We start from the raw sequence: 25,779 nt of genomic DNA, 5'->3' as shown, positions 1-25,779 counted from the left end.
CCTTCAGAGAATTCTAGACTACGACTCCGAAGTCCCTTTGCACTTCAGATTTCTGAATTTTCTCCCCATTTAGAAAATAGTCCACACTTCTATTTTTCCTGCCAAAGTGCATGACCTCACACTTGGCCATATTGTATTCCATCTGCCACTTTTTTGTCCAATCTCCTAACCTATCTAAATCCTTCTGTCTCCCTGCCTCCTCAATACCTGTCCCTACACCTCTCTTTGTATCATCTGCAAACACAGAATGCCGTCAGTTTCATCATCTAGATTGTTAATATATAGAATGAGAAGTGGTGGCTCGAACACTAATCCTTGTGGAACATCACTTGTCACAGCTGCCATCCTGAGAAGACCCTTTTATCCCCACTCACTGCTTTCTGCCAACCAGCCAATCTTCTATCCATGCTAGTACCTTGCCCATAAAACTGCAGGCTCTTATCTTACTCATCAGCCTCCTGTGCGGCACCTTGTCAAAAGCCTTTTGGAAGTCCAAGTAGATAATATCCATTGGCTCTTCTTGGTCTAACCTGCTCATTACCACCTCAAAGAATTCCAACAGATTTGACAGGCATGACCTCCTCTTAATGAAACCATGTTGATTTTGCCCTATTTTACCATGCAGTTCCAAATGTTCAGAAATCTCATCCTTCACAATGGTGGAGGTCAGGCTAATCAGCCACAAATTCCCTTTCTTTTGCCATACTCACTCCTCAAACATGAGTGATTTTCCAGCCCTCTTGGACCCTCCCTGACTCCAGTGATTCTTGGAAAAAGTCTGAACTGATTGTAATTCTCAACACTTTAATACGGAAGATTCAAATAAGTTATGAGATGGCCATTATTGTTAGAAAATTTCAAGAACTACCTGTGATATATTCATGCACATGACTATTCAGTAAATTTTACAACGCCCAATCTTTATAATTACACACCGATGGTCATGATGGAGCCATTGATGGATAATTTGATGGGGAGATGGTGGCATAATGGTTTGTCTTTGGACTACACCCCCAGAGCTTATACTCGGAAGGACCTGGTGTAAAATCCCATCTGTGTTGATTACATTATGTTAATCTGATATATAAAGCTTGTCTCACCGGTGGTAACAATATTTCATCAGTAATTGTATAAAAAGGTCTGATTTAATAAGGTCCATTATAATTACCAGACTCCAGATGAGTTACTCGGTATCACTATTACAAACAAAAGCCCAAAATATCAAGCTGTCAGGGTTGGTTGTGACAAAGTTAATTTGAAAAAGATTGCTACCTTTGGTATGCCTTTCTCACAGAACAAATCAATTTTTATTTTAAAAGGAGACAGTTTAACCAGAATTTCTTGAGTTAACTGTAAGGTTTATTGACTACAAAATACAAGAATAATGCACCATACATAGATACAGTCTAGGTATAAGAAATGCATCCACAAAGAAGATAAAGTCTAAGATATACATGGAGAAGTCTGTCTCATGTTTCATGGAATGCTGAACAGTTTATTTCATGAGCCTTCGCATTTGTCAGTTGACATTCTTTTAACCTGTGTCCTTTGACAGTGGTAGGTTGGTTGACAGTAACCCGAGCAATCGAGCCCGTTTACCTTTAACATAGGGCAATTCTGCTGCTGAAATCCATCTCAATACACCAGGTTAAGACATCCACTCCCGCACATCCCAGATGTCCAAGTTCTTTAAGGACCGCAACTTCCCCCCACGGTGATTGAGAACGCCCTTGACCGCGTCTCCCGCATCTCCCGCGACACATCCCTCACACCCCACCCCCGCCACAACCGCCCCAAGAGGATCCCCCTCGTTCTCACACACCACCCTACCAACCTCCGGATACAACGCATTATCCTCCGACACTTCCGCCATTTACAATCCGACCCCACCACCCAAGACATTTTTCCATCCCCTCCCCTGTCTGCTTTCCGGAGAGACCACTCTCTCCGTGACTCCCTTGTTCGCTCCACACTGCCCTCCAACCCCACCACACCCGGCACCTTCCCCTGCAACCGCAGGAAATGCTACACTTGTCCCCACACCTCCTCCCTCACCCCCATCCCAGGCCCCAAGATGACATTCCACATTAAGCAGAGGTTCACCTGCACATCTGCCAATGTGGTATACTGCATCCACTGTACCCGGTGCGGCTTCCTCTACATTGGGGAAACCAAGCGGAGGCTTGGGGACCGCTTTGCAGAACACCTCCGCTCAGTTCGCAACAAACAACTGCACCTCCCAGTCGCAAACCATTTCCACTCCCCCTCACATTCTCTTGATGACATGTCCATCATGGGCCTCCTGCACTGCCACAATGATGCCACCCGAAGGTTGCAGGAACAGCAACTCATATTCCGCCTGGGAACCCTGCAGCCATATGGTATCAATGTGGACTTCACCAGTTTCAAAATCTCCCCTTCCCCCACTGCATCCCTAAACCAGCCCAGTTCATCCCCTCCCCCCACTGCACCACACAACCAGCCCAGCTCTTCCCCCCCCCACCCACTGCATCCCAAAACCAGTGCAACCTGTCTCTGCCTCCCTAACCGGTTCTTCCTCCCACCCATCCCTTCCTCCCACCCCAAGCCGCACCCCCAGCTACCTACTAACCTCATCCCACCTCCTTGACCTGTCCGTCTTCCCTGGACTGACCTATCCCCTCCCTACCTCCCCACCTACACCCTCTCCACCTATCTTCTTTACTCTCCATCTTCGGTCCGCCTCCCCCTCTCTCCCTATTTATTCCAGTTCCCTCCCCCCATCCCCGTCTCTGATGAAGGGTCTAGGCCCGAAACGTCAGCTTTTGTGCTCCTGAGATGCTGCTTGGCCTGCTGTGTTCATCCAGCCTCACATTTTATTATCAATACACCAGGTCCCTCAGTTTACTAATACACCTTCCACAGGCACACCATCTTTCACATGTGTGCGCACATCAAAGGCGCAGTCAGACTTTTAACTCCTTTTCTTGGTGTCTAAACGAGAAGTAGGAAGAATTGAAGTATAGAATCACTCAATCTGTTTATACAACTCAGCTACTGCAAACAAATTTCCATTATCACCTCAGGAAATCTTTTTCTGTCTTATGCTGTTGCGCTCTCGGGCTCTGTCTCTGTCTTTCTGGTTTAAAGAAATCATTGCTCCAGAAAGCCTGATAAATTAATTACATCCCTATGTATGCACAGATCAAAACAATGCCATTTGTTCAAAATCCAAACTCTAGAATAAATGATTTTAAGATATATATAACCATACACCTAGCATCATGATAGATCCTTGAATGATTATAAAGATTGAAAATAGAAAAATTTGGTTTGTCTTTATTAATTTACAAGATGTGGACATCATTGACTTGGCTAGAATATATTGGCTGCCCCTAGTTCCCCTTGAGTAAGTGCTGGTGAGTTGCCTTCTTGAATTGCTGCAGTCCATTTTCTGTAAGTTGACCTAACATGTCATTATGCAGAGAGTTCCAGGATTTTAATCTAGCAGCACTGAAAGGATGGCAGTACATTTCCAAGTCTGGGTGGTGAGTGGCTTGGTGGAAAAATTGCTGGTGGTTGTATTTCCATCTGTTTGCTGCTCCTGTCCTTCCAGATGGTAGTTTGGAAGGTGCTGGCTTAGGACCTTTAGTGAATTACAGCAATTCATCTTGTAGATGGTGCACACTGCCGCTAGGAAACTTCAGTGGTTGAGGGAGAGAGCATATATAGATATGATACCAGTCAATGGGCTGCTTTGTCCTAGATGGTTTCCAACTTGTTGACAGTTGTTTGAGTTGCACTCATCCAGGATGTAGGCTGCATTCTGTCTCACTCCTAACTTGTGCATTGTAGTTGGTGATAGGCTTTGGGTAATCAGGATTTCTGGCCCTTGGTTCGTTGCAAGAGGTTTTCTTATTAGGACTGGATAATTAATAATTTAACACAGACAGAAGCATTCTTTTAAACTGGTCAATGGATAGAGGAATTGGAAGGTGATGTGGTTTTTACTGTCTAAGTTTGTAGACACTTTAAAAAGGATGACACTAGATATTGTGCTGCAGTCACAACCACATAGGCTTTGTTTGCAGTGGTGTCACACCTGTAGAAACCTGTCTAGAGAGATTCTAAGTTCACACGTATTTAGGAAAGGGCATGAATATGGTCGGTATATGAATGTTGAATGAAAACACTTGCCAAGACCTTGGAGAGGAATACGGTGGTAGGTAGACTTGTATTCTGATGAAGAAGTTCAAAAACAGATTTTTGAGAGCTGTATTAATGCCGCATTTGTTGGGGATGTGAAAAATATGAGAAGACAGGGAACCATTTACAGTATTTGTGAAAGTGGATATTTCTGTGCTGTTATAACTCTGATTCTAAGAGAGAAAGATCAATGTCAGCAGCTTAATGCATATAGGTTTGAGAGAGCAAGATGAGTTTTGTGGAATGAGCTCAGAGGATGTGATGGGAGAGGTGAGAAGGATGCATGTATTGGAATCATTAAATGCAATCGTATAAATACACATTGATATTGTTGATGAAGATTGATTGACTCGATGTTTAGTTATTCTTTGGGTCTCATGAAATTCGGCTATTCATCTCATTTACAACATGATGTGGCAAGTTATGTTCTCATGACTTTGTGAGTCAATTTTCTTGAACTGCCTATTGGAATGATTGAAACATTATATGCGTTATTAGGAGACATGATGGGCAAGTTTTTTTACACAGAGTAGTCGGGGTCTGGAATTCCCTGCTAGTGGTGGTGGTGGAGGTAGGTACATTAGGGACATTTAAGGCCTTTTAGATCAGCACATGAAAATGCAAGAACTGGAGGGATATGGGCCAATAGCAGGCAGAAGGGATTAGTTTCATTTGGCATCATGTTTGGCATAACATTATGGGCTAAAGGGCCTGTTGTCGTGCTGCACAGTTCTATGTTCTGTGGTCAATCTATCCTAATATGTGTTTTCTCCCAATGGAGGTCACTAAGGCTCTGTATTGGATCAGACAGTTAATTGAGCCTGAGTTCCCTTATTTATCCTGGGTATGTTGGTGATTCTGCCAATGCCACAGTTTGTGCCCATTCCTTGTTACCAGATAAAATGGGCATGGTGTGTTAATCCTGTGTGGCTCCTGCATTTTCAAGGAGGATAGTTAGGAATTAGCATTGATAAAGGAACAGCAATGTATGTTCATGTCAGAGTTTGATGGTAGCACTCAGCACCTCAGACAGTATCTTTAGAGAGAGAAATGGAGTGAGCATTTTAAGTCAATGACCTTTTGTTAGAAGTCATCTGCATATTTTGTTTCTGTATCTTCAAACCAGATTGGTGTGAGGGAAATTTGGAGATAGTGGTGCCTCTTTGAACTTGTTTCTCTCCTTGTTGGTGGTACATGTGTGAGGCCTGGTAGATATAAAGTAAGCTTGTTGGATTGATAGTGTTTTTTTTATAAATTGCATATATGTAGTGAGAGAGTGGATGCTGACACTGTGATAGGAATTTTGTCATCATGGTTAGGTTAGCCAGTCTAAATAATTGTAGCCCAGTTGAAGAAAACATACCAAACCAATGACAAGTGATTCTAACCAGGTACTTAACAGTGAAGGGGAAGGCATGTCTTGAATGGAGAGGGACATGTCTTGCACATCTCTATGCTGTATTCTCAGCAAGTTGTGTGTTGCCAGAGTATTGCTTGTGACTGCAATTTTTAAAACCCAGTCATTGCCCCAAGATGTGCAGCATCTGGTGAATTTATGCCCAAATTTCAAATTCCAATTTCAAACTGAATAATGGCAGATCATTGGGTAAATGTGTATATGAAGCACATTTTCCATACAATATATATGACATTTTCCATAGAAATTTGGTTGTGTGGCTAAAATGGTGTAGCTGTAGCTATAGCCAAATTTCTGCCTATAGATTTTTAAAATCTTGGACAATGCTGCTGTTGGCGTTACAGGTACTTGTAAATTTTTCAAATGTATATCTCTACTCACTTGACTTCTTTATTTCTGTCAGTGTCTCAACTGTACCCTTCAGGTCTTTTTAAGAAATGAAGTTGTAGAGGAGGTGATGGTGTATGGTATTGCTAGTGAAATAGTAATCCTGAGAACCACGTCATGTTCTGGGGATTCAGGTTTAAATATAAAATTGGGAGAACTGTCTCACAGACAGTCACTCAAGCTGCAGGTTGAAATAGCCATACTCACAGGATTATACCATACTTACCATCCCAGACCACACCGTCACCATCCTTGGTTATGTCCTGCCCCACTGTTGATATAGTGACCAAGTGTCAGAAGGAAGTTGCTTTGGGAGTCCTTTATGTTAATTCTGAATGCCCCAAAGTCTCATGGCATCGGGTCAAATGGTAGCAAAGAAACTTTCTGCTAATTGCTGTGTACTGCTTCTTCTCTGCTATTAATTTGATACCCCTCCTTGTTGAACACCATTTGAAGATCTGAGGGTCCCAAGGGTGCAGAATGCTCTCTGGGTGGGTAGCTGCATTGTCTGTCACCAAGAATAACATGACTGTACCATAATTGACTGAGCTGGGTGATTTTGAAAGGTCACAGCTGCTAGACTGGGTCTACAGCAGGTGCTGAGGGAACCAACAAGAGGTGAAAACATTTGTGACCTCATCCTTACCAGTCCCCCTGTCTGAGATGCCTTTGTCTATGACAATATCGGTAAGAGTGACTCCACACTGTTCTTGTGGAGATCAAGTCCCATCTTTGTATTGAAGATATCCTTCATTGTGTGATACTATCGCTGTTCTAAATGGTTTAAAATAGATCTAGCAATTTAAGATCACGTATCATGAGGCACTGTGGGACATCAGCTATGGCAGAATTGTGCAGCAATACAATCTACGCCCTCATTACCTGGCATATGCCCCGACACCATTATATCTTAGGTAGGGGATCAACCCTGGTTCAGTGAAGAGCGTTGGAGCAGTACTAGACATAGCTAAACATTAGGGGTTCATCTGGTGAAGTTGTGAAATAGGACTACTTGTGTCCCAAACAGTGTAAGCGATGAGTAACAAACAGGGATAAGTGATTCCAAAACCAGCAGATCAGATCTAAGCTTTGCAGTCTGCCACGTCCAATCATGAATGGTGGTGGACAAGTGGAAAACTTAGTAGGGGAGGCCGCTGTACAAATTCCCATTCTGAATGACAGGGGACCCCAGTACACAGTGCAGAAAATAAGGCTGAAAAATTTGCCATAAGCTTCAGGCAGAAGGATTGGAGGAACCATCTGTCAGCATCCTCCAGAGATCCTCAGCATCTCAAATGCCAGTCTTCAACCAATTCGATTCACTACACGTGGTATCAAAAAAAGGCTGAATGCACCAGATACTGAAAAGGCTGTGGGCCTTGGCAACATTCTGGCAATTGTATTGAAGACATGTGCTCTGGAACTTGCAGTTCCAGCACAGCTACAACATTGATGTGGAGTTACCAGTGTTGGACTGGGAATTCAGAAGTCACACGACACTAACTTACAGTCCTAACTGGTTTATTTGGAATCACAAGCTTTCAGGGTGATGCTCCTTCGTCATGTGAGTGACAAAAACCAGGTACAAATAGTGTGAATGGAGTGTTGACAGACTGAATAAAAAGTCTTTGCAGGTGATCCAAAGTGTCAGACAGTTCGAATAAAGTGTCAACAGCTGAATAACAAGTGAAAAGATGACCCATGATCTGATTAATTAAGGCAGACAGATAATTACTAAAAATCAAAAATAAGATGGTGCTAGAGACAAACCAAGTGGCTGGAATAACATGATAGGTATAAGGGTTGCATGACGAGCGTCGAACTGAAGTAACAAGTAATTCAAACTGATTGAAACTAATTAATGTAGAGACATATCAAGGCGATGGTGTCAGATTAGAAAAAGAAGGAAGTTTTTACGCTAAACGGTATGGAGAGGCTATGTGAACCCAAGATCATGGTTGAAGATGTCCTCATGGGTACAGAACTTGGCTGTTCGCGGCCGACTGTCCCTCTACTACTGCCACTCAGAGTAGTGTTACGTACACTTCAAGGATGCATTGCAGTAATTCACTAAGGCTCCTTGGATAGCCTTCCAAACAAATGACATTGAGCGTCTAGAAGGACAAGGGCTGCAGATAGGTGGGAACACCACCTGTAAGTTCTCCTCAAAGACGCTCATCATCCAGAATTCGAAATATATCGCCCTTCCTTCAGACCCATTGGGTCACAATCCTGGAAATCCCTACGTAATAGCATTGTGGGGTGTACCTCCAGTTCAAGAAGGCAGCTCACTACCACCTTCTCAAGAGTAACTTGAGATAGGAAGTAAATACTAGCCAGCCAGTGGTGCCCATAACCCTTGAATGCATAAAAAATAGCTTAGCAAATGCAGTCTAATTCTTCTGTTAGCATGAAAATTTAATTATTAACTTGCATTGTCAGCAAATTCTTTCTTTTCTGACAATTTCTGTTGCTTCATTCAAATTCGGGAATAAATTAATCTTTACCACAAAGAAAGCCTCATTGAAAGCTTTGAAACTACCTCAGTGTTTGTTGAACAGTGTTGAGGAGTTTGCCATCATTAAAATATTTGAGATGAGATATTTACTCTTTTATTGAAAGAGTTAAAATAGAATTAACTACAGTTTGGCTTTGACTGAGACCCTTTTCTATGAATGGATCCGGTGCTGCACCATTGGTCACTGATGGCATTCAGTGAATCGAGTGCACACATTACACGATTTGAACGAGTCTAAGCTGCCTGAACTAGAGGTTGAATTTATCTTTGATTTGTGTTCGCATCAAAACATAATTTTCCACACTGCTCCTTTCCTGCTGCTGAATAGCATGCGACAGTTTTGAGATGGCAAAAATTAAATCATTGCATTTATGTAGCATGTTTCACGGTTGCAGGGCACCATACACCACTTTGTGGCCAATGAAGTGCTTTTAAGTTTAGTTGTTGTTGTAATATAACAGCTGATGTATCATCGAGTCACAAAGCATGGAAAGCCTCTTTGGTCTAATTCTTCCGAGTCAGCTTCTCAAACTGAACTAGTCCCATTTGCCTGCACCTGGTCTACATCCCTCTAAATTTTTGTTAACCATGTACCTGTCCACCTGTCTTTTAAATGTTGTAACTGTACCAGCATCTGCCACTACTTCTGGCAGTTCATTCCATATAGGAATCATCCTCTGAGTGAAAAAGTTGCCTTTCAGTTCCCTTGTAAACCTTTCTCCTCTCACCCTAAAATTGTACCCTCGAGTTTTGAACTCCCCCACTCTTGGGAAAAGACTTTTGCTATTCACCTTATCTTCGCCCCTCGTGATTTTGTAACGTCACCTCTCAACCTCCTATGCCCCAGGGTTGGTGGTGGCGGGGGGGGGTGCTGGGGGAGAAGGCCTAGCCTACCCAGCATCTCCTAAATACTTCAAACTGTCCAGTCCCAGAAATATCCTTGTTAATCTTTTCTGCACCCTTTCCAATTTAATAATTTTCTTCCTATAGCACAGTGACCACAACTGTACACAATACTCCAAAAGTGATCTTATCAGTGTCCTTTAACCACACCATATTGTCCCAACTCCTATGCTTAACATTTCAGAGATAGTAGGAAGAGCAGAAGCTGGAGAATCTGAGATAATAAGGTGTAGAGGTGGATGAACACAGCAGGTCAAGCAGCATTGGAGGAGCAGGAAAGCTATTGTTTTGGGACAGATCCTTCTTCAGAAAATTTTCTGAAGAAGAGTCTAGGCCCGAAACGTCAGCTTTCCTGCTCCACCGATGCTGCTTGACCTGCTGTGTTCATCCACCTCTACACCTTATTATCTCAGATTCTCCAGCATCTGCTCTTCCTACTGAGATAATAAGGTGTAGAGGTAGATGAACACAGCAGGTCAAGCAGCATCGGAGGAGCAGGAAAGCTGACGTTTCGGGCCTAGACTCTTCTTCAGAAAATTTTCTGAGGAAGGGTCTGTCCCCAAACATCAGTTTTCCTGCTTCTCCGATGCTGCTTGGCCTGCTGTGTTTATCCAGCTCTCTACTTTGCTCAGACCATTAAGTATAGGAAATCACAATGAAGACCATAAGATCAAATGCCTTCTTAGACACCTTGTCTCCCTGAAACACCACTTTCAAGGACCTATGTACCTGCACCCTTAGGTGTCTCTGCTTGACCGCACTCCCCAGGGCCCTCCCATTAACTCTGAAGCCATGCTCTTGTTTGTATTACCAAAATGCAGCACCTCGCATTTATCTAAATTAAACTCCATTTGCCACTCCTCATTCCATTGGACCAATTGATCAAGATCCCTTTGTACTCTTAGATAACTTTCTTCACTGTCTATCAAGTGCAAATTTCTGTGTCATCCACAAACTTAGTAACCATACTTCCCACACCATCATCCAAATCTTGTTCTAAATGACAAACAGTGGTGGTCCAAGCGCAGATCCCTGTGGAACACCATTGGTCACAGGCCTTAAGTCCAAAAAAAAACCCTCCGCCACCACCGTCTGTTTCCTCCTGTCAAGCCAATTTTGTTTCACTTGGCAAGCTGTCCCTGAATCCCATGTGATTTAACTTCAATAACCAGCCTACCATGTAGAACCTTGGCTAAGGCCTGAGTAAAGTCCATTTAGATCTCTACCACTCTGCTGTCATCTGTCTTCTTGATCAGATCCTCAACTACTAGATAATCTGTCTGTCTGCTGTTGACTGAGGGATAAATATTTGTCTAAATAAACATTACTCCCTAGATTGGGCATGCTTCTGTAAAAGGTGTGAACAGTTGATCTGTTGAAAGCTTTGTTTATCAAGTGTTGACAAGCTGTTTAAACGTGGTGCCACAGCTCAGATTGATGTTACAGTATGTTTATACCCCTTGACCATGAGGGACTGCTGATGAGGAAGGAGCTATAAGACCAGAGTCACAAGATCATTTTGACCGAGAAGATCCAGGTTCATACATTCATTTCAGCTCAGTTAGCCCCTTTCAGTCAGGATGTTGGTTGCTGTACAAAGATTATTTTCAGTAACTTTGTATTACAAAGGGGTATATTGACCAAGATATTTCTTCTGATCTGTAGTGGTGCCGTGTTGAAACTGTGAAGATTTCGGGTAAGGATTGGGTTGCACTTCGCTGTGATGGTTGCTCGAGTTTCTTTAAGGCATGTTATTCATACGTAGGAGTTGACTATAATCACTTAAGATGAGAGTAACGTGCCTGTTTCTTGACTTGGCTTTTATTTTATAATGTGGTGGCTTGTGAGCAATTCACTAAAATTTTAGTATTGTGCCAACTAAATGGTGTCATTTGACCCTTTGATTGATAGTTTGAGTGGATATCAGCAGAATTGTGACTCAGCTTCAAAACAAGTCCATTGACTACAGTGTAACCAGAGATAATGGGAACTGCAGATGCTGGAGAATCCACAAAAGCAAAGTGTGAAGCTGGATGAACACAGCAGGCTAAGCAGCATCTCAGGAGCACAAAAGCTGACATTTCGGGCCCATACCCTTCATTAGAGAGGGGGATGGGGAGAGGGTGCTGAAATAAATAGGGAGAGAGGGGGAGGAGGACCAAAAATGGAGAGAAAAGAAGATAGGTGGAGGGGAGAGTATAGGTGGGGACGTAGGGAGGGGATAGGTCAGTCCAGGGAAGACGGACAGGTCAAGGAGGCAGGATGAGGTTAGTAGGTAGGAAATGGAGGTGCGGCTTGAGGTGGGGATTGGCTTCTCTGAAAGCCTATCTACTACAGGGTATATTAAAGCTAAATATAAGAAGATATGAAAAGGAATGTTGTAATAACATTTCTTTTAAAATTGGCATGTACAACATTATATTTTAGAAAATAATTTTAGTGCATAATCAGTTAAACAATTGAATTTGATAATTTTGTTACAGAGCTGATTGTGCCTTTTAAATCTTTAGCCCAAGGAGCTTATTTCAGAAAATATTCTCTTGCGAGATAGTTGTTCGTGTGGTCTGAAGTTTGGTGTTAGTTTATTGTCGGAAAAATTCCATTTCTACCTCAGAATGGCCTGACTATTTTGTTCCAGCTCTTGTTGTTATTCTTTGTCTTGTCAGCAAGTTTGTTAATTGTTTTAGCTATGAACCTAACAGCTATGTTTGTGTGTTGGAAATGGTGGTATAATGGAAATGGGGGTGGGATTTCTTTATAGTTGACTTGGCTTCAAGATAAGAGGCCTGATAATGGAAGATTGGTTATTAATTACATTTCTTTTACATTTATGTAGTGTTATACATTACAAGTGCACACTTCATAACCCCTCACATTTCATCAGGTCAAGTGTTTGTCAGGTTATAGCAATTTCAAACAAATGTCCAATTAACGCAGAATATATACAGTACATAGAATTAATAAACAACTCCACATTTTTTTGCCGTAGCCCTCAATGTCATTCAATTTGATTTTTATTGCAACATGACAAAATCCAAGTTTGGTGCTTCCTTACTACAACATTCTGCACTTAGTGGAAACAGGACTAACAGTACTCAAATTTGCCATGCGGCCAGCAAACTGGAGATGTTCACCTGATTATTTGGGCTGAGTTTGAACCTTGATGCGAGAGCTAAAATGCATTACTTTTCTTCCTGTGTTTTAAGTGACAATGAAGGCAAGTATTCTCACAAGTATTAAATCAGTATGATATTTAATTATGAATGACTTGTAGTTTAAAGGAAGGAAGAACTTATGTATTTGACCTTTCTCTTTGTCAGGACATTTGAAAACAGCGCAACAATTGAAGTGCAATTGCAGTCACTCTTGTGGAGAAAGTGTCAGCTAATTTGTGATTTGTACAATCAAATGGAAGATAATTCCACTGTCAGGCTGCAATTTCATTGAGAGGTTATGTGCCCAAAACTGTGGAGGGTTAGCAGGGGATGCTTGAATTCTGAACTTTTGACATGGGTAAAAGTGTGACCACCAAATCAAGATTAATTATTTGAAGAAATATTATTTGTGGCTTTTTTTACTTTGCTTTGCCCTCCTGCTGGAGGAGAAAAGTAGAAATATCTTAACTATGAATGAGTCGAATGTTTAAAGTATTTTCTGGTAACATTATTTTGTCTAAACCATTGAGTTCTTCATTGCTTTCAAGTAGTCTACGAGAGATTGCATACTTTAAAAGTAATGTTATTTCAAAGATTGTGATAGAGCATACAGAAGTCACATTTATGATTCTAAAAGAAACAGTCAAGATGCATCAAAGTTGAGCAAGAATGCTGCACTTAGGAAAGCCTAAAGTTCTCACTGTGCTTTATTACATTGAAGCAAATCCTGTTTTTATGATGTAATCTTGCTAGCCTTGTTACTATTTTCTTGTCATGCCTCAGCTGCCTGGTCTGTACACTCTCTGGGTATTTCTTCCCTAGGTTTCTCCACCTCTGTCTCCTTTTTTATAGTGTTTGTTAAAACATAATATTTTGAGCACCTTTGGTCACTTGTCCTCACTTTTAAAGGGGATGGTGTTGATTGGTTGGTCCAGTTTTATACTGGGCAGTCCGGTTTCTGGCTGGCTTGTCTACAGTCTGGATTTCCAGTCTGCTATGGTCAAGATAGAAAAATAATTTATAGAGTGATGCTTCAAAAAGAATTTTGCAAAATACAAAAGACAATAACGAGCCAGGAATAGACAAGGATTCCGTTGTTGTCCTAGAACCATAGAATAGAATCGCTACAGTGAACGCAAACAGGCCCTTCGGCCCTACAAGTCCACACTGACGCTTGGAACATGTCACCCAGACCCATCCCCCTATAACCCACCTAAGTTACATTTCCCTGAACAGTAGGGGCAATCTAGCATGGCCAATCCTCCGAGCCTGCACATCCTTGGACCGTGGGAGGAAACCAGAGCACCTGGAGGAAACCCACGCAGACATGGTGAGAATGTGCAAACTCCACACGGACAATTGCCCAAGGGTGGGATCGCACCCAGGTCCTTGGTGTTATGAGGCAGCATTGCCAGCCACTGAGCCACCATGCCACCCCGCCACCCCATAATTTCACTTAAACCTAAACCATTATATGTACAAATCAAGGTGATCCTGGTGCATTCTTTTTATTTATGAGCTTATGGATGGAAGGCTGGTGACGATGGCTTCTAGTTTGTTGTGATGTCTTCCCACCAATGCACTGTGCAGCTGGTCTGATGTCTGGTATTCTTGATCTCTGGCAGTTGCCACACTATTCCCAATGTCACCATGTGGCAGTGATGAATTTCAGTTGATAACAAAAAACCTGAAGGGTACTTTGTTATGTTAATGAAGCTGTTTAAATGCAGTTTGTAATGAGTTGGAATGAGTTCAGTTATTAAATGGTATTTCCGTTGTGTCCTTAGGAATGTGACGTTTTATTCATGGTTCCACACAATAAAGAGATAGTATGCAACTAGGCTGTTAACTCATGTTCACTTGGGATGTGTGTTATGTTGAAATTAGTATTGACATGTCTATGAGTGTAGGTGATTTAGAATGAGTCCTCCTGTTGTCATTTATGTGGTACATTGTCCAAGGACTTGTTTAGGGGAGTGTTGTCACTGTATCTATCTTTTGTATATTTGGTCAATGGTAGGTGCCCTGCCATAGGTCAGGAAGAAAGCGCTTGTTGATGATTTCAGCTCTTTTCAGAATTGCTCTGAAGCCATCCCTTCAAAGCTACCTAAAGCAGACCATGATGACCATCCAAATGTGAGCTTATGAATATCACACCCACAGAACTGACACCTGACAGAAATCCATGCTGGTTGAGACTACCTGGACTGCACCTCACCCACCACTCCAAAAATGACATGTTCTCTGCACTTGGTGTCCCAATGGAGCAGTTTTCCTAAGTATTGTCCACTATCCAACACTTTGGATCAAGAAATGAGAAAAGCAAGAACTCATCTTAGATCTTGGTCCTCCACAGACAGCAATCCACTAGCAGACATCTTTCAGATCAAGGAATGGGAAACAAGAGATGTCACTGAAGTGTTTCTTATGCTAAACCCCATCTGTTGAATAGCAGACTTTGAACTGCTACAGTGAGAGGGTCCTTGTTAAATAGGTTCAGTACAAATCAGGGCCTCTGTGCGGTCAAACTCCACCACTGGATTTCAGTATAAATCTTATAGGTACTTGTGAAGAGACCCATACAGTGCTGCACATTACCAAGGAATAACCTGTCTACAAACGAAGTTGTGGATTAATCACCTTAAACTTAACAAATGAGGAGGCTGTCACCTGGCTGCAGGGATTTACATTTTCTAAATAAATTAAAATCCATAACTACATCACTGGTATGAACGAAAGATGCACAGTTTACTGGGTATACTATACTAGATCATCGTTTTCTCCTGCAACCTTTGTTATCTAAAAGAGCAGGAGCAACAGTACTATCGAAATTGACTCCCAAGTTCTCCAAGAAACGTCATCCTGACTTAAGCATCTCTGCCTTTTAATCATTAATATTTGGTAATTTTCTGGAAATTCCTATGTTTTCATTCTTATTATTAACCTGCAAACATATGTGCAAATATATAAATTAGGAACAGGGGTAGACCATTTGGTCCTGTAAGCCTGTTCTACCATTTGATAAAATCTGACTTATCTATTTGTGGCCTCACTGTCAGTCCTCTGTCTACTCTCTGTACCTTTTGAATACTTGTCAATTAAACATCTATCCAAATCAACCTTTAAAACAGGTCTCTTTTTTTTCTCAACTCCAATGAATATAGATTCAACTTGATTAACTTTTCTCATAAGGTAACAACCTCATTTCAGGAATTAATCAAGAGAACCTTCTTTGGACTGCTTCGAATATTGTTAGATACATTCTGACGTATGAATCCCAAATCTACTCTGTGCTGCAGTGTGGTCTCACTGTTGACAATTGTAGCAAAACTACCCTGCTGTTATAGTCCATCTTCCTTGTGACAAACAACATTTCATTTGCCACCCTGTCTACTTAGTGTACATTGAAACCAAATTCTCTGATTTGTGTACCAAGCCGTCGAGATCCCTTGAGCACAGTTTTGTCGTCTTTCTCCATTTAAATGATAAACCATTTTGCCTGTGTACTGCCAAAGTGGACAAATTGACGTTTTCTTTGATTCTGCCCCATCTATCAATGTTTTGCCCACTCACCTAACCAGTATAAATCCCTTTGTAGACTGCTTATTTTCTCACAGTTTACTTTCTGACCTATTTTTGTGTCATCAGCAAGTTTAGTTGCTGCACGTTGTATCTCTTTATGCATAGACTGCGATCTGTAATGCCATGATCCCTGTGTTACTCTACTGCTTACAGCTCGCAAACCCTAAAATGACCCATTTATTCCCCACTTTCTCTCTGTCCTGATAGCCAACTAATCCTGCATCCATGATAGTGCATTATCTCCTACAGTTTTACCTCTTGCTTTCCATAATAACTTTTGCTGTGGCACTTTGTTAAATCCCTTTCGGAAATGCCTCTAGTTACCCTTTTCCTTTTCAAATGTCTTTAGAAACTGTTCCTGCCTACTTTTATATTTGTAGCCAGCCTTCCCTCAAAACTTTCACTGAGATGTATATTTTTACTTTAAATTTAATACTACCTTTAACTTCTGTAGCTCGCCACAGATTTGGTCACTTTGTTAATTTGTTTTTCATTTGCACATTCGGTTTTTCCGAGGACTGTTTGGGCTGAAGCTTAGTAAACAGCTGGTTTTGGACTCTGAAACAATTCCATAAACCACCATGACTGATCACTTTTGGACCTGTGTCCTGTTTCAGCATGCATATGTTAGGAGTGAATCCTAGCTGACACGACTAAAAACTATTGCTTTTCAAGTTTTTACCTGGTAATTGTTTGTGTAGGTCAGTGGAACTGGGGTTAGCTGAGTTGGCTGTATGGCTGGTTTGTGATGCAGAGTGATGCCAATAGCGTGGGTTAAATTTATACACCAGCTGAGGTTACTATAAAGAATTCTCCTTCTCAAACTCTCCACTTCCCTGAGGCATGATGACCCTCAAGTTAAACCACCACCACTTGTGTGTCTCTAATGAAAGAGTGTCCTATTACTAGTAAGACTGTGACAATTTTACCTTTACCTTGAGTTTACACTGAACGAAACTGGTAGAAATCTTTGAAAATAGTAGACTGCGTATGAAGGTTACCTTGCCAGGAGGATGTATGTTTTTATTTGTCTCTTTACATCTGCATTGGAAAACAACCTGTTTCCACTCTCAACAGTCCCCCAAAAATATACAGCATATCAATTTTAAATGTCTCCATTATTGTCTGTTTATTGTTAATATATTCTCTGTGTCTTAAACTCCAAGTTGTATTATATACTTGGAAACCTTTTCAGAAAGCTGCCTTGTCATATTCCTCTTCCACCCAGAGAGTTATGAGTGCATGGCATACTTTGCCAATGGTAGTCGTGGAAGCAGAGTCATCAGTGACATATAAGCGACTGCTGGACATGGACAGCAGTGAATTGAGGGGAATGTAGGTTAGACTATTTTAATTTTGGATTAGGATTAATCCATGGCACAACATCGTGGGCCGAAGGGCCTGTACAGTGCTGTACTTTTCTATGTTCTATGCTCTCTATCTCTGTTACATAACTTGCAGCCCCTCCAAACATGCTGTATAATCTGAACAAATCTGTTGCAAAAGGCATTTCGATATGTGGTAGTTTTCTATTTATCTCAGTTTTCAGCAGTTGTGAATTTCGTTAGTAAAAATTAAAATTAAGCTGGCACTTCCCATTGGCATAGAGGATGTGTAATGTGGTGCAAAGGAAAATAATTTGGCTTTGAATTTAGAAATTTGGGTCGAGGAAGAGCTAATTTTCAGGCTGGTTTGTGCAAAATGACATGGGCTTATATTAATGCAAAACTTAGCCACATGTTCCAACACTAACCAAATTTCCTATTTCAGCCCTACCGTAATTACATCAATCATCATTTTGAACTGGCAATGCTTTGGTACTCTAGTTAACATGACTTTTTTTGTTAACAGTAAAGCACTGTGAATAGGTTCCCTTTGCATCTCTGTGAAGCACCTCATGAGCCAGTGTACAAAGTTATAGATCAGTTTTATTCCACACTTAGGAGAATCCCAACCACTAATGGTGTCTCTATACATTGTAGTTGTGAACTTGCTTAAAAACAAGTGTTGTTAATCAATTGCCATTAGTGAAGCCGTGGCCTAGGGACTTTATTGCACATTAGCCACGGATCATACGAGAATTGAAAGACCTAGGTTCAAGCAAGGAAGCGGCAAGAGGAAAATATGAAGGGAGGGGATAAAGTTCATGTTGGGCCATTATTCACATTGAATGAAAGAAAGAAGGCCCAATGCTTGGCAAGTGAGAACTGATGACCATGTAAAGAGAGAAATGTAAAGGTGTTGTTGCTGAAGGTAATTGATGACATTTGAGGGAACAGGAGTTAAGCAGGGGTGAAAGATGCAAAATGACCTGATATTTTGAGGAGGAAGAGTGGAGATGATTAAAACAGTACTTTTGGTTAACTAAGGAAGGAAATTGCCCAGTCTTGTTTGAGGCGTTTAGGGAGGAACTGTCCCAGCAAGAACTTGGGCATGTGAGAAAGAAGATTATTACACACGCTAAACAGAATAGAAGGGGAAGAATACTTCGGTAATATATACTTGAAAAACAAATAACCTGTAGTAGTGTCGACACTTTGACAAACCGTGGACATCTTCAACTCTCTGCAGATTGCTGAGTACTTTTGAAGCATAGCCACGGTAATGTGGGTAACGTAGCAGCCCCAACAAAGCAGTGCCCACAAATAAAGATGAAATAAATGAACAGATTATCAATTTTGGATGTTAGTTTGATTGGGACACTGGTGAAATCTCCACCCGAGAGAAAAATGTCCCCCTCCTGAAAGACAACATTTCTTATGGTTCAACTTTGCCTCAATGTTCCGCTGAGGTCTGGCCATTATTATTGTATGTTGAAAACTATGAACTCGGACGTGGACACAGAACAATCTGACTCAAAGGTGAGAATGTGAATTCTGAGCCAAGGTTGACATCAGAAAGGTGGAAAGATTCACAAAAAATTTCCAGAAAGGAGTGCAAATGTAAGTGGCAAAGTTTGGAGAAGAAAGTGACTGTATTTGAAGTATGGGTCTGTTCCTGAATTGCAACAAGAGGGATTAGGATGTCAGTGTGAACTAGGCAGTCAGGATCTGGGTAAATAACTTTTGAGACAGCATTTAGTAAGCAATTGGATTGTTGAAAAACCAAATGAAATTGGTTTTGACTTTTCTATAGGACTGAAAATGTTAACACGGCTTTCTTTCTGCAGCTAAGTTTCGCCAGCAATTTCTGTCTTTGGTTTTGACTTCAATAAATTTAAAACCTATTAATTATAAAATCTTTCAGAGATAGCAGGAACCGCAGATGCTGGACAACCTGAGACAAAAAGGTGCAGAGCTGGATCAACCCAGCAGGCCAATCAGGAAGGCTGATGTTTTGGGCCTAGACCCTTCTTCAGATTTTCTGAAGAAGGGCCTAGGCCCGAAACATCAGCCTTCCTGCTCCTCTGATGCTGCTTGGCCTGAAATGTTCATCCAGCTCTGCACCTTGTTATCTCAAATTACAAAACCTATTATTGTTTCATATTAACTAGAAATGTCCTGAAACTAGACCACTTTTGCATCTTCAACTTTTAAACTTCCTCTTTAAGCTTTCATGCTCTCATGTTTGGTGTTTCAACAGTATAAATGTGGAATATTTTGTGAGAATAAACTGCATTGTCTCTGTCAGTCACATAGGAACCTGACTTGTTCTCATAATTTGGTGCTGTGCTAGCTGTTTTAAATCTCTTGATCTGCTTTTGCAAGTTTTCTTGGTTGCAACATAGAACATATTAACGTTGTTAAATTATATGTATATTGAACAGAAGGAGAATGTTCTGAAATGATCAGCAGATGTGACAGCATCTGTGGAGAAAAGAACAGAGTTAATGTTTTAGATAATAAATTTTTTCCCCCCACAGCTTCTACTAAATATTACCATCATTTTCTGTTTTCCTTTCCAATTTTCAGCATCCACAGTAATTTTCGTTTATGTAATTTGGCCAGTTCCTTTGCCATTTTATGCAGCCTATAAAAGAGCTATATCTAGCTTAAGTGATTTCAGTTCCGAAGATTGAAACTCTGAAAAATAAAAGACAAGTTGGAAAATTTCAAATTGAATTTTTCATTGCATCGTGCACGTATAGGAATTAGCAGTCATAGGCTATTTGCTCCCCCAAAGCCAACCTGCTATTCAAAAAGTTCATGGTTGATCTGTTTGTCTTTCAACCTTACGTCTACCCACCCCCGATAACCTTTGATTGCTGTGCCTAACAAGAGTCTTTCAACTTCTTGCCTTACAAATTTATTAATTTCACCTCCATAGCCATTTGAGTCAGAGAGTCTATAAAGTTTTACATCCCCTTTGAGTGAAATTAATTCTCAACTTCTATCCTATCCGAAAAAGGTGCATTTTAATTTTTAAGCAGTGTCCCCTCGTTCTATACTCACCCACAATAGGAAACACGTTTCCATATCCACTTTAAGATAATGAAATGTGAGGCTGGATGAACACAGCAGGCCAAGCAGCATCTCAGGAGCACAAAAGCTGACGTTTCGGGCCTAGACCCTTCATCAGAGAGGGGGATGGGGAGAGGGAACTGGAATAAATAGGGAGAGAGGGGGAGGTGGACTCAAGATGGAGAGTAAAGAAGATAGGCGGAGAGAGCGTAGGTGGGGAGGTAGGGAGGGGATAGGTCAGTCCAGGGAAGATGGACAGGTCAAGGGGGTGGGATGAGGTGAGTGGGTAGCTGGGGGTGTGGCTTGGGGTGGGAGGAAGGGATGGGTGAGAGGAAGAACCAGTTAGGGAGGCAGAGACAGGTTGCACTGGTTTTGGGATGCAGTGGGTGGGGGGGAAGAGCTGGGCTGGTTGTGTGGTGCAGTAGGGGGAGGGGACGAACTGCGCTGGTTTAGGGATGCAGTAGGGGAAGGGGAGATTTTGAAACTGGTGAAGTCCACATTGATACCATATGGCTGCAGGGTTCCCAGGCGGAATATGAGTTGCTGTTCCTGCAACCTTCGGGTGGCATCATTGTGGCAGTGCAGGAGGCCCATGATGGACATGTCATCTAGAGAATGGGAGGGGGAGTGGCAATGGTTTGCGACTGGGAGGTGCAGTTGTTTGTTGCGAACTGAGCGGAGGTGTTCTGCAAAGCGGTCCCCAAGCCTCTGCTTGGTTTCCCCAATGTAGAGGAAGCCGCACCGGGTGCAGTGGATGCAGTATACCACATTGGCAGATGTGCAGGTGAACCTCTGCTTAATGTGGAATGTCATCTTGGGGCCTGGGATGGGGGTGAGGGAGGAGGTGTGGGGACAAGTGTAGCATTTCCTGCGGTTGCAGGGGAAGGTGCCGGGTGTGGTGGGGTTGGAGGGCAGTGTGGAGTGAACAAGGGAGTCACGGAGAGAGTGGTCCCTCCGGAAAGCAGAAAGATTGTGTTGAAGTCACCACTTGCTGTTCTAAACTCCAGAGAGAAAAACCCTGTTTTGTCCAAAATTTCCTCATATGACAACTTGCTCATTCCCAGGTAGCAATCTTGTAAACCTCCTTTGAACTGTTGGCAGTGTATTTATATCCTTCCTTAAGTGAGGAGACTAAAGCTGCGCATACTGTTTGAGATGTAGTCTCACCACTGTTCTGTGTACCTGAAGCATAGCATCCTTACTTCTATGTTCAATTCTTCTTGTAATAAAGGACACTGTCCCACCAGACATCTTAATTGCAAATTTAGACAAATAGAAATGGATTGGTTAGATGGACAGATCAGTGGCAGATGGAAGTTAATTTTGATAAGTGTGAGGTTCACTTGAGCAAGACAAGGAAGTACTCAACGACTGGAGGACACTAAGAACCTGGGAGGAAGTGAAGGATCTTGGGGTGCTCATCCATAGATCCCTGAAGGCAGCAGGACGGGTTGATAAGGTAGTTGGGAAGGCATGTGGGACACTTGCCTGCGTGGGTTTCCTCCCAGGTGTTCTGGTTTCCTCCCACAGTCCAAAGATATGCAGGCATGGTGGATTGGCCATGCTAAGTTCTATGTAGTGTTCAGGGATGTGGGTGGAATGTTCTGAGGGTCAGTGTGGACTTTTTGGGCTGAAGGGCCTATTTCTACACTGTAGGTATTCTATGATCTAAAACATTACTAATTCTGTCAGTCATCTTGGCACAATTATTTGCTTTTTTCTGAATTCCGAAATATCCCCGGAAATCTCCGAAAAGACTTTTCTGTTGCTCTGCTTTGTCCTCGCATTCTCTTTGCGACACCGAGTTGTTATCTTTGTCACATCTAGTCTCAGCTGCTGGTGTATTTTTTAATTTTGTTTTGTTGCTTTCTGCTATTCTCAGACTTTAATTTCCCTTATTAGTATTTTACTGTACTGCCTTGGCCCTACCGCTTGATTTGCTGCACCTCCTGAAGTTTGATCCCTCACCTTATTGATTGCTTTAGTGTAACAGTGGGACTACCAATTTGCTGGTGTAGACAGTTTCACTTGTACGTAGCCCTGTACTGATGTAAATTCCCCGTGAACCGAAACGCAGCACCGTCACACCATTCTTTGAGCGATGTACTCATTTCACTAATCTTAGGTAACCACTGTCAATTGGCACATGATGCTTCAGCTCTTGTGAGTTTTAGTATAGTTTCTGCTCAGGAGTGTTTGATTCCTGGTCTGTATTGATGTAAGGTATCTTGGCCCACATTGCCCTTGCTATTTGTATCCCAAGTCCGTAAGACATAGGAGCAGAAATTAGGCCATTCGGCTCATAGAGTCTACTTCATCCTTTGACCGTGGCTGATAAGTTTCTCAACCCCAATCTCTGCTTTCTTCCCATAATCCTTGATCCCCTTGATAATCAAGAAGCTATTGATCTCTGTCTTTAATATTCTCCATGACCTGACCTCCACAGTCTTCTGTGGCAATGAATCCCGTAGATTCACCCCTCTCTGACTGAAGGGGTTTCTCCTTATCTCTGTTCTGAAGGGTCTTCCCTTTACTCTAAGGCTATGCCCTTGGGTCCTGTTCTCTCCTGTCACTGGAAACATTCTCCCAGTGTCCAGTCCGCCCACGCTGTTCAGTGTTCAGCAAGTTTGAATTAGAGCCCCCCCATATCCTTCTAAACTCCATCAAATATAGACCCGAATTCCTAAAATGTTCCTCCAATGTTAAGCCTTTCATTTCTGGGATCGTTCTTGTCAATGTCCTCTGGACCCACTCCAGGGTCAGTACATCCTTCCTCAGTTATGGGGCCCAAATTTGCTCACAGTACTCTAAATGTGGTCTGACCAGAGGCTCAAAAAGCCTCAGAGGTACATCCCTGCTTTTATATTCTAGTCCTCTTGAAATAAATGCCAGCATTACACTTGCCTTCCTAATTACTGACTCAGCCTGCAAGTTTACCTTAAGACCATCCTGGACTTGAACTCCCAAGTCCCTTTGCATATAAGATATTTAGTGACGTCTGCTTGAAATACCTGCATGTGCCCGTAGTTGCCTGTTCACCATTGATTTGAGTTGAACTTTGTCTTGTGCTGATTGAGAAGCCTGATCATTCTTGTGAAATGGCCAATTCTGCATGGAGCCTGTCTATATTACTTAAATTCAACATAAGTTACTACTTGTGGTGTGGAAGGATGATGTATAGGATTTGAGGCTTTCACAGAAAGGATACATTATTGATCTTTTTTCTCTTTTGATATTAAATTGTTCTTGAAATGTTTTGTGATTCTTGGTAAGTTCAATTGGCTCCCTTGTTTCCCAATAATCATGGAAGCTCAAACAACTTTCAGTAATGTTAACTTATAGAAGTAATGTTTTGGGGAAATGCTAATATTGGGGCAATAGTAATTCAGATAATGTTCTGGGGACATGGTTTTGAATCTCACCATGGCAAATAACAATGCTTGAGTTCAATAACCTCTAAAATTATAAACTTGATTGGAAACCATGTAATCATTGTCAATTGTCAAAAGCATTAATCTGATCCACTCATAACCTTTGAGGGAAGAAGCTCAATACCATCTTGGACAAAGCATCTGCTTTGATTTGTACCACTCCATCACTTTCAATATCTTCAAAGTTCACTTCCTACACTGCTGATATATATTGGCAGCAATCTGTACCATCTACAAGATTCACTCCAGAAAAGTCCCAAGTCTCCTTTTGACAGCACCTTTCAAACCCATGATCTGTACCATTGAGAAGGATAAGGGTGCAGATACATGGGAACATCTTTGCTTGCAAATTTTCCTCCAAGCCACACTTCATCCGAACTTGAAACTGTCGTTGGGGCAAATCCAGGAACTCCTTTCTTAGCAGCACTGCGCCATGCATTAGGAATCTGATAGCTGAAGAAAGCCATTCACTACCACGACGACTACCTTCAGGATGGGCAATAAGTAGAGGCCTTGCCAGCACTGGCCATGTTCATGAGCATGCAAAAATAAAAACTGATTATGTCAATTCATTCAAAACCGGCATCCAATACTTTTGAATACATTGCACTGTTACACTTTTTATCTTTTGTAATTAGATCAGAAAACTTATTGCTTTTTATTCTTTTGCAGCTTTCAAGTGGAAATCCTTTATACGAAAAGTATTATCGTCAGGTAACTTTGACTTTACCTTCTGCTCAGTGCATTTAACAGTGTCCCAATATTTGAATATGTTTACCTGCATTGACTACTCAAGCACATTATGTTACGATAAATACGTTAGTACTTTTTTATATAAAAAGCTTTTTTACCCTAAGATATCACTTAAACAGTGATATTAATATTGAGTTTCAAACTTTTTGCAACCTTGTTTTCTATAAAACACATTTTCCAGAAATTGTTTACTTCTGGCTCTTTTATATTTACCTTTTCTCTTTGGAACGCACAAATTCAAGTAATGGTATATTTTCACAGTTGTCAGTAGCTTTTGGTACCTTGCCCAAATAACAACAACAGGTAGTGAATACTCATTCAACCAAATGCCAGCCAAGCCCGCCCTTGTCCTTGCGATTGTCCAAGTACATGTACGTGTTATCAGGGGTCAGTAGATAACGGTCATAAGTGGAAAATGTGGCCGCTTTTCACCACCTCTGTGCACAAAGAATACTGAAGTCAGTTTTTTTTACACAGCATCAGTGATGTTTCTGGTTGGGACTAAGTTGTGAAAAGAGACAGACAGAAGAAACTGGGAACAGTATCACTGGACCTTGAGATTAGGGTGGGATACTCAAAGAGTGGGTTGACATCAACGTGATCAGTCCCAGTCCCCTTTTGGTGTATATAACACTATGACACTTCTGTCTGAGATGTAATTAGTTAATTCACACATCAGTTGATCCTTTTATTGAACGGCACTTGGGGAAACTCTATTCGTCGTTCTGATGAATGATCCAACTCACTGAGTGAAAATGACAGTAGCATTTTGTCCACAAATCCAACTTTGTGAACTACTTGTCAGGCTGAAGAGCAGCTTCTTAATTTTGACTTGATCAGATGTTCTTTCAAGTTCATGGTTCCTCTTGAGGAGCAGATACACCATGCTAGAAATCTTCCAGTGACCTTTTGTTAACTTGTAAGAAAATATATTTTTGTAATTGCTTCCAAATTTAACTTTCTTTCCTGCATTTTCATTGTAAGTTAGCCTCTTGGATGGTACATTGGATTGCGCACTTGTGAATTTTCTGTATATAAATAGCAATGT

General features: G+C 41.6%; 1 protein-coding gene across 6 annotated transcripts in view; it reads left to right on the top strand.

The window, feature by feature from the left end:
* eps15 (epidermal growth factor receptor pathway substrate 15) overlaps nucleotides 1-25,779 on the top strand; it is a 144,098-nt gene that overhangs the window by 7,346 nt on the left and 110,973 nt on the right. For all 6 annotated transcript variants that reach the window (XM_048539476.2, XM_048539478.2, XM_059647938.1 and 3 more), the window contains exon 2: nucleotides 24,651-24,692. In XM_048539476.2, coding sequence (XP_048395433.2) covers nucleotides 24,651-24,692 — 42 coding nt within the window. The remainder of the gene's footprint in view (nucleotides 1-24,650; nucleotides 24,693-25,779) is intronic.

Source organism: Stegostoma tigrinum, chromosome 8 (genome assembly GCF_030684315.1).
Source record: "Stegostoma tigrinum isolate sSteTig4 chromosome 8, sSteTig4.hap1, whole genome shotgun sequence".
Taxonomy (NCBI): domain Eukaryota; kingdom Metazoa; phylum Chordata; class Chondrichthyes; order Orectolobiformes; family Stegostomatidae; genus Stegostoma; species Stegostoma tigrinum.
Note: the sequence above shows the minus strand (reverse complement) of the source record. Positions and strands in the feature narration are given on the sequence as shown.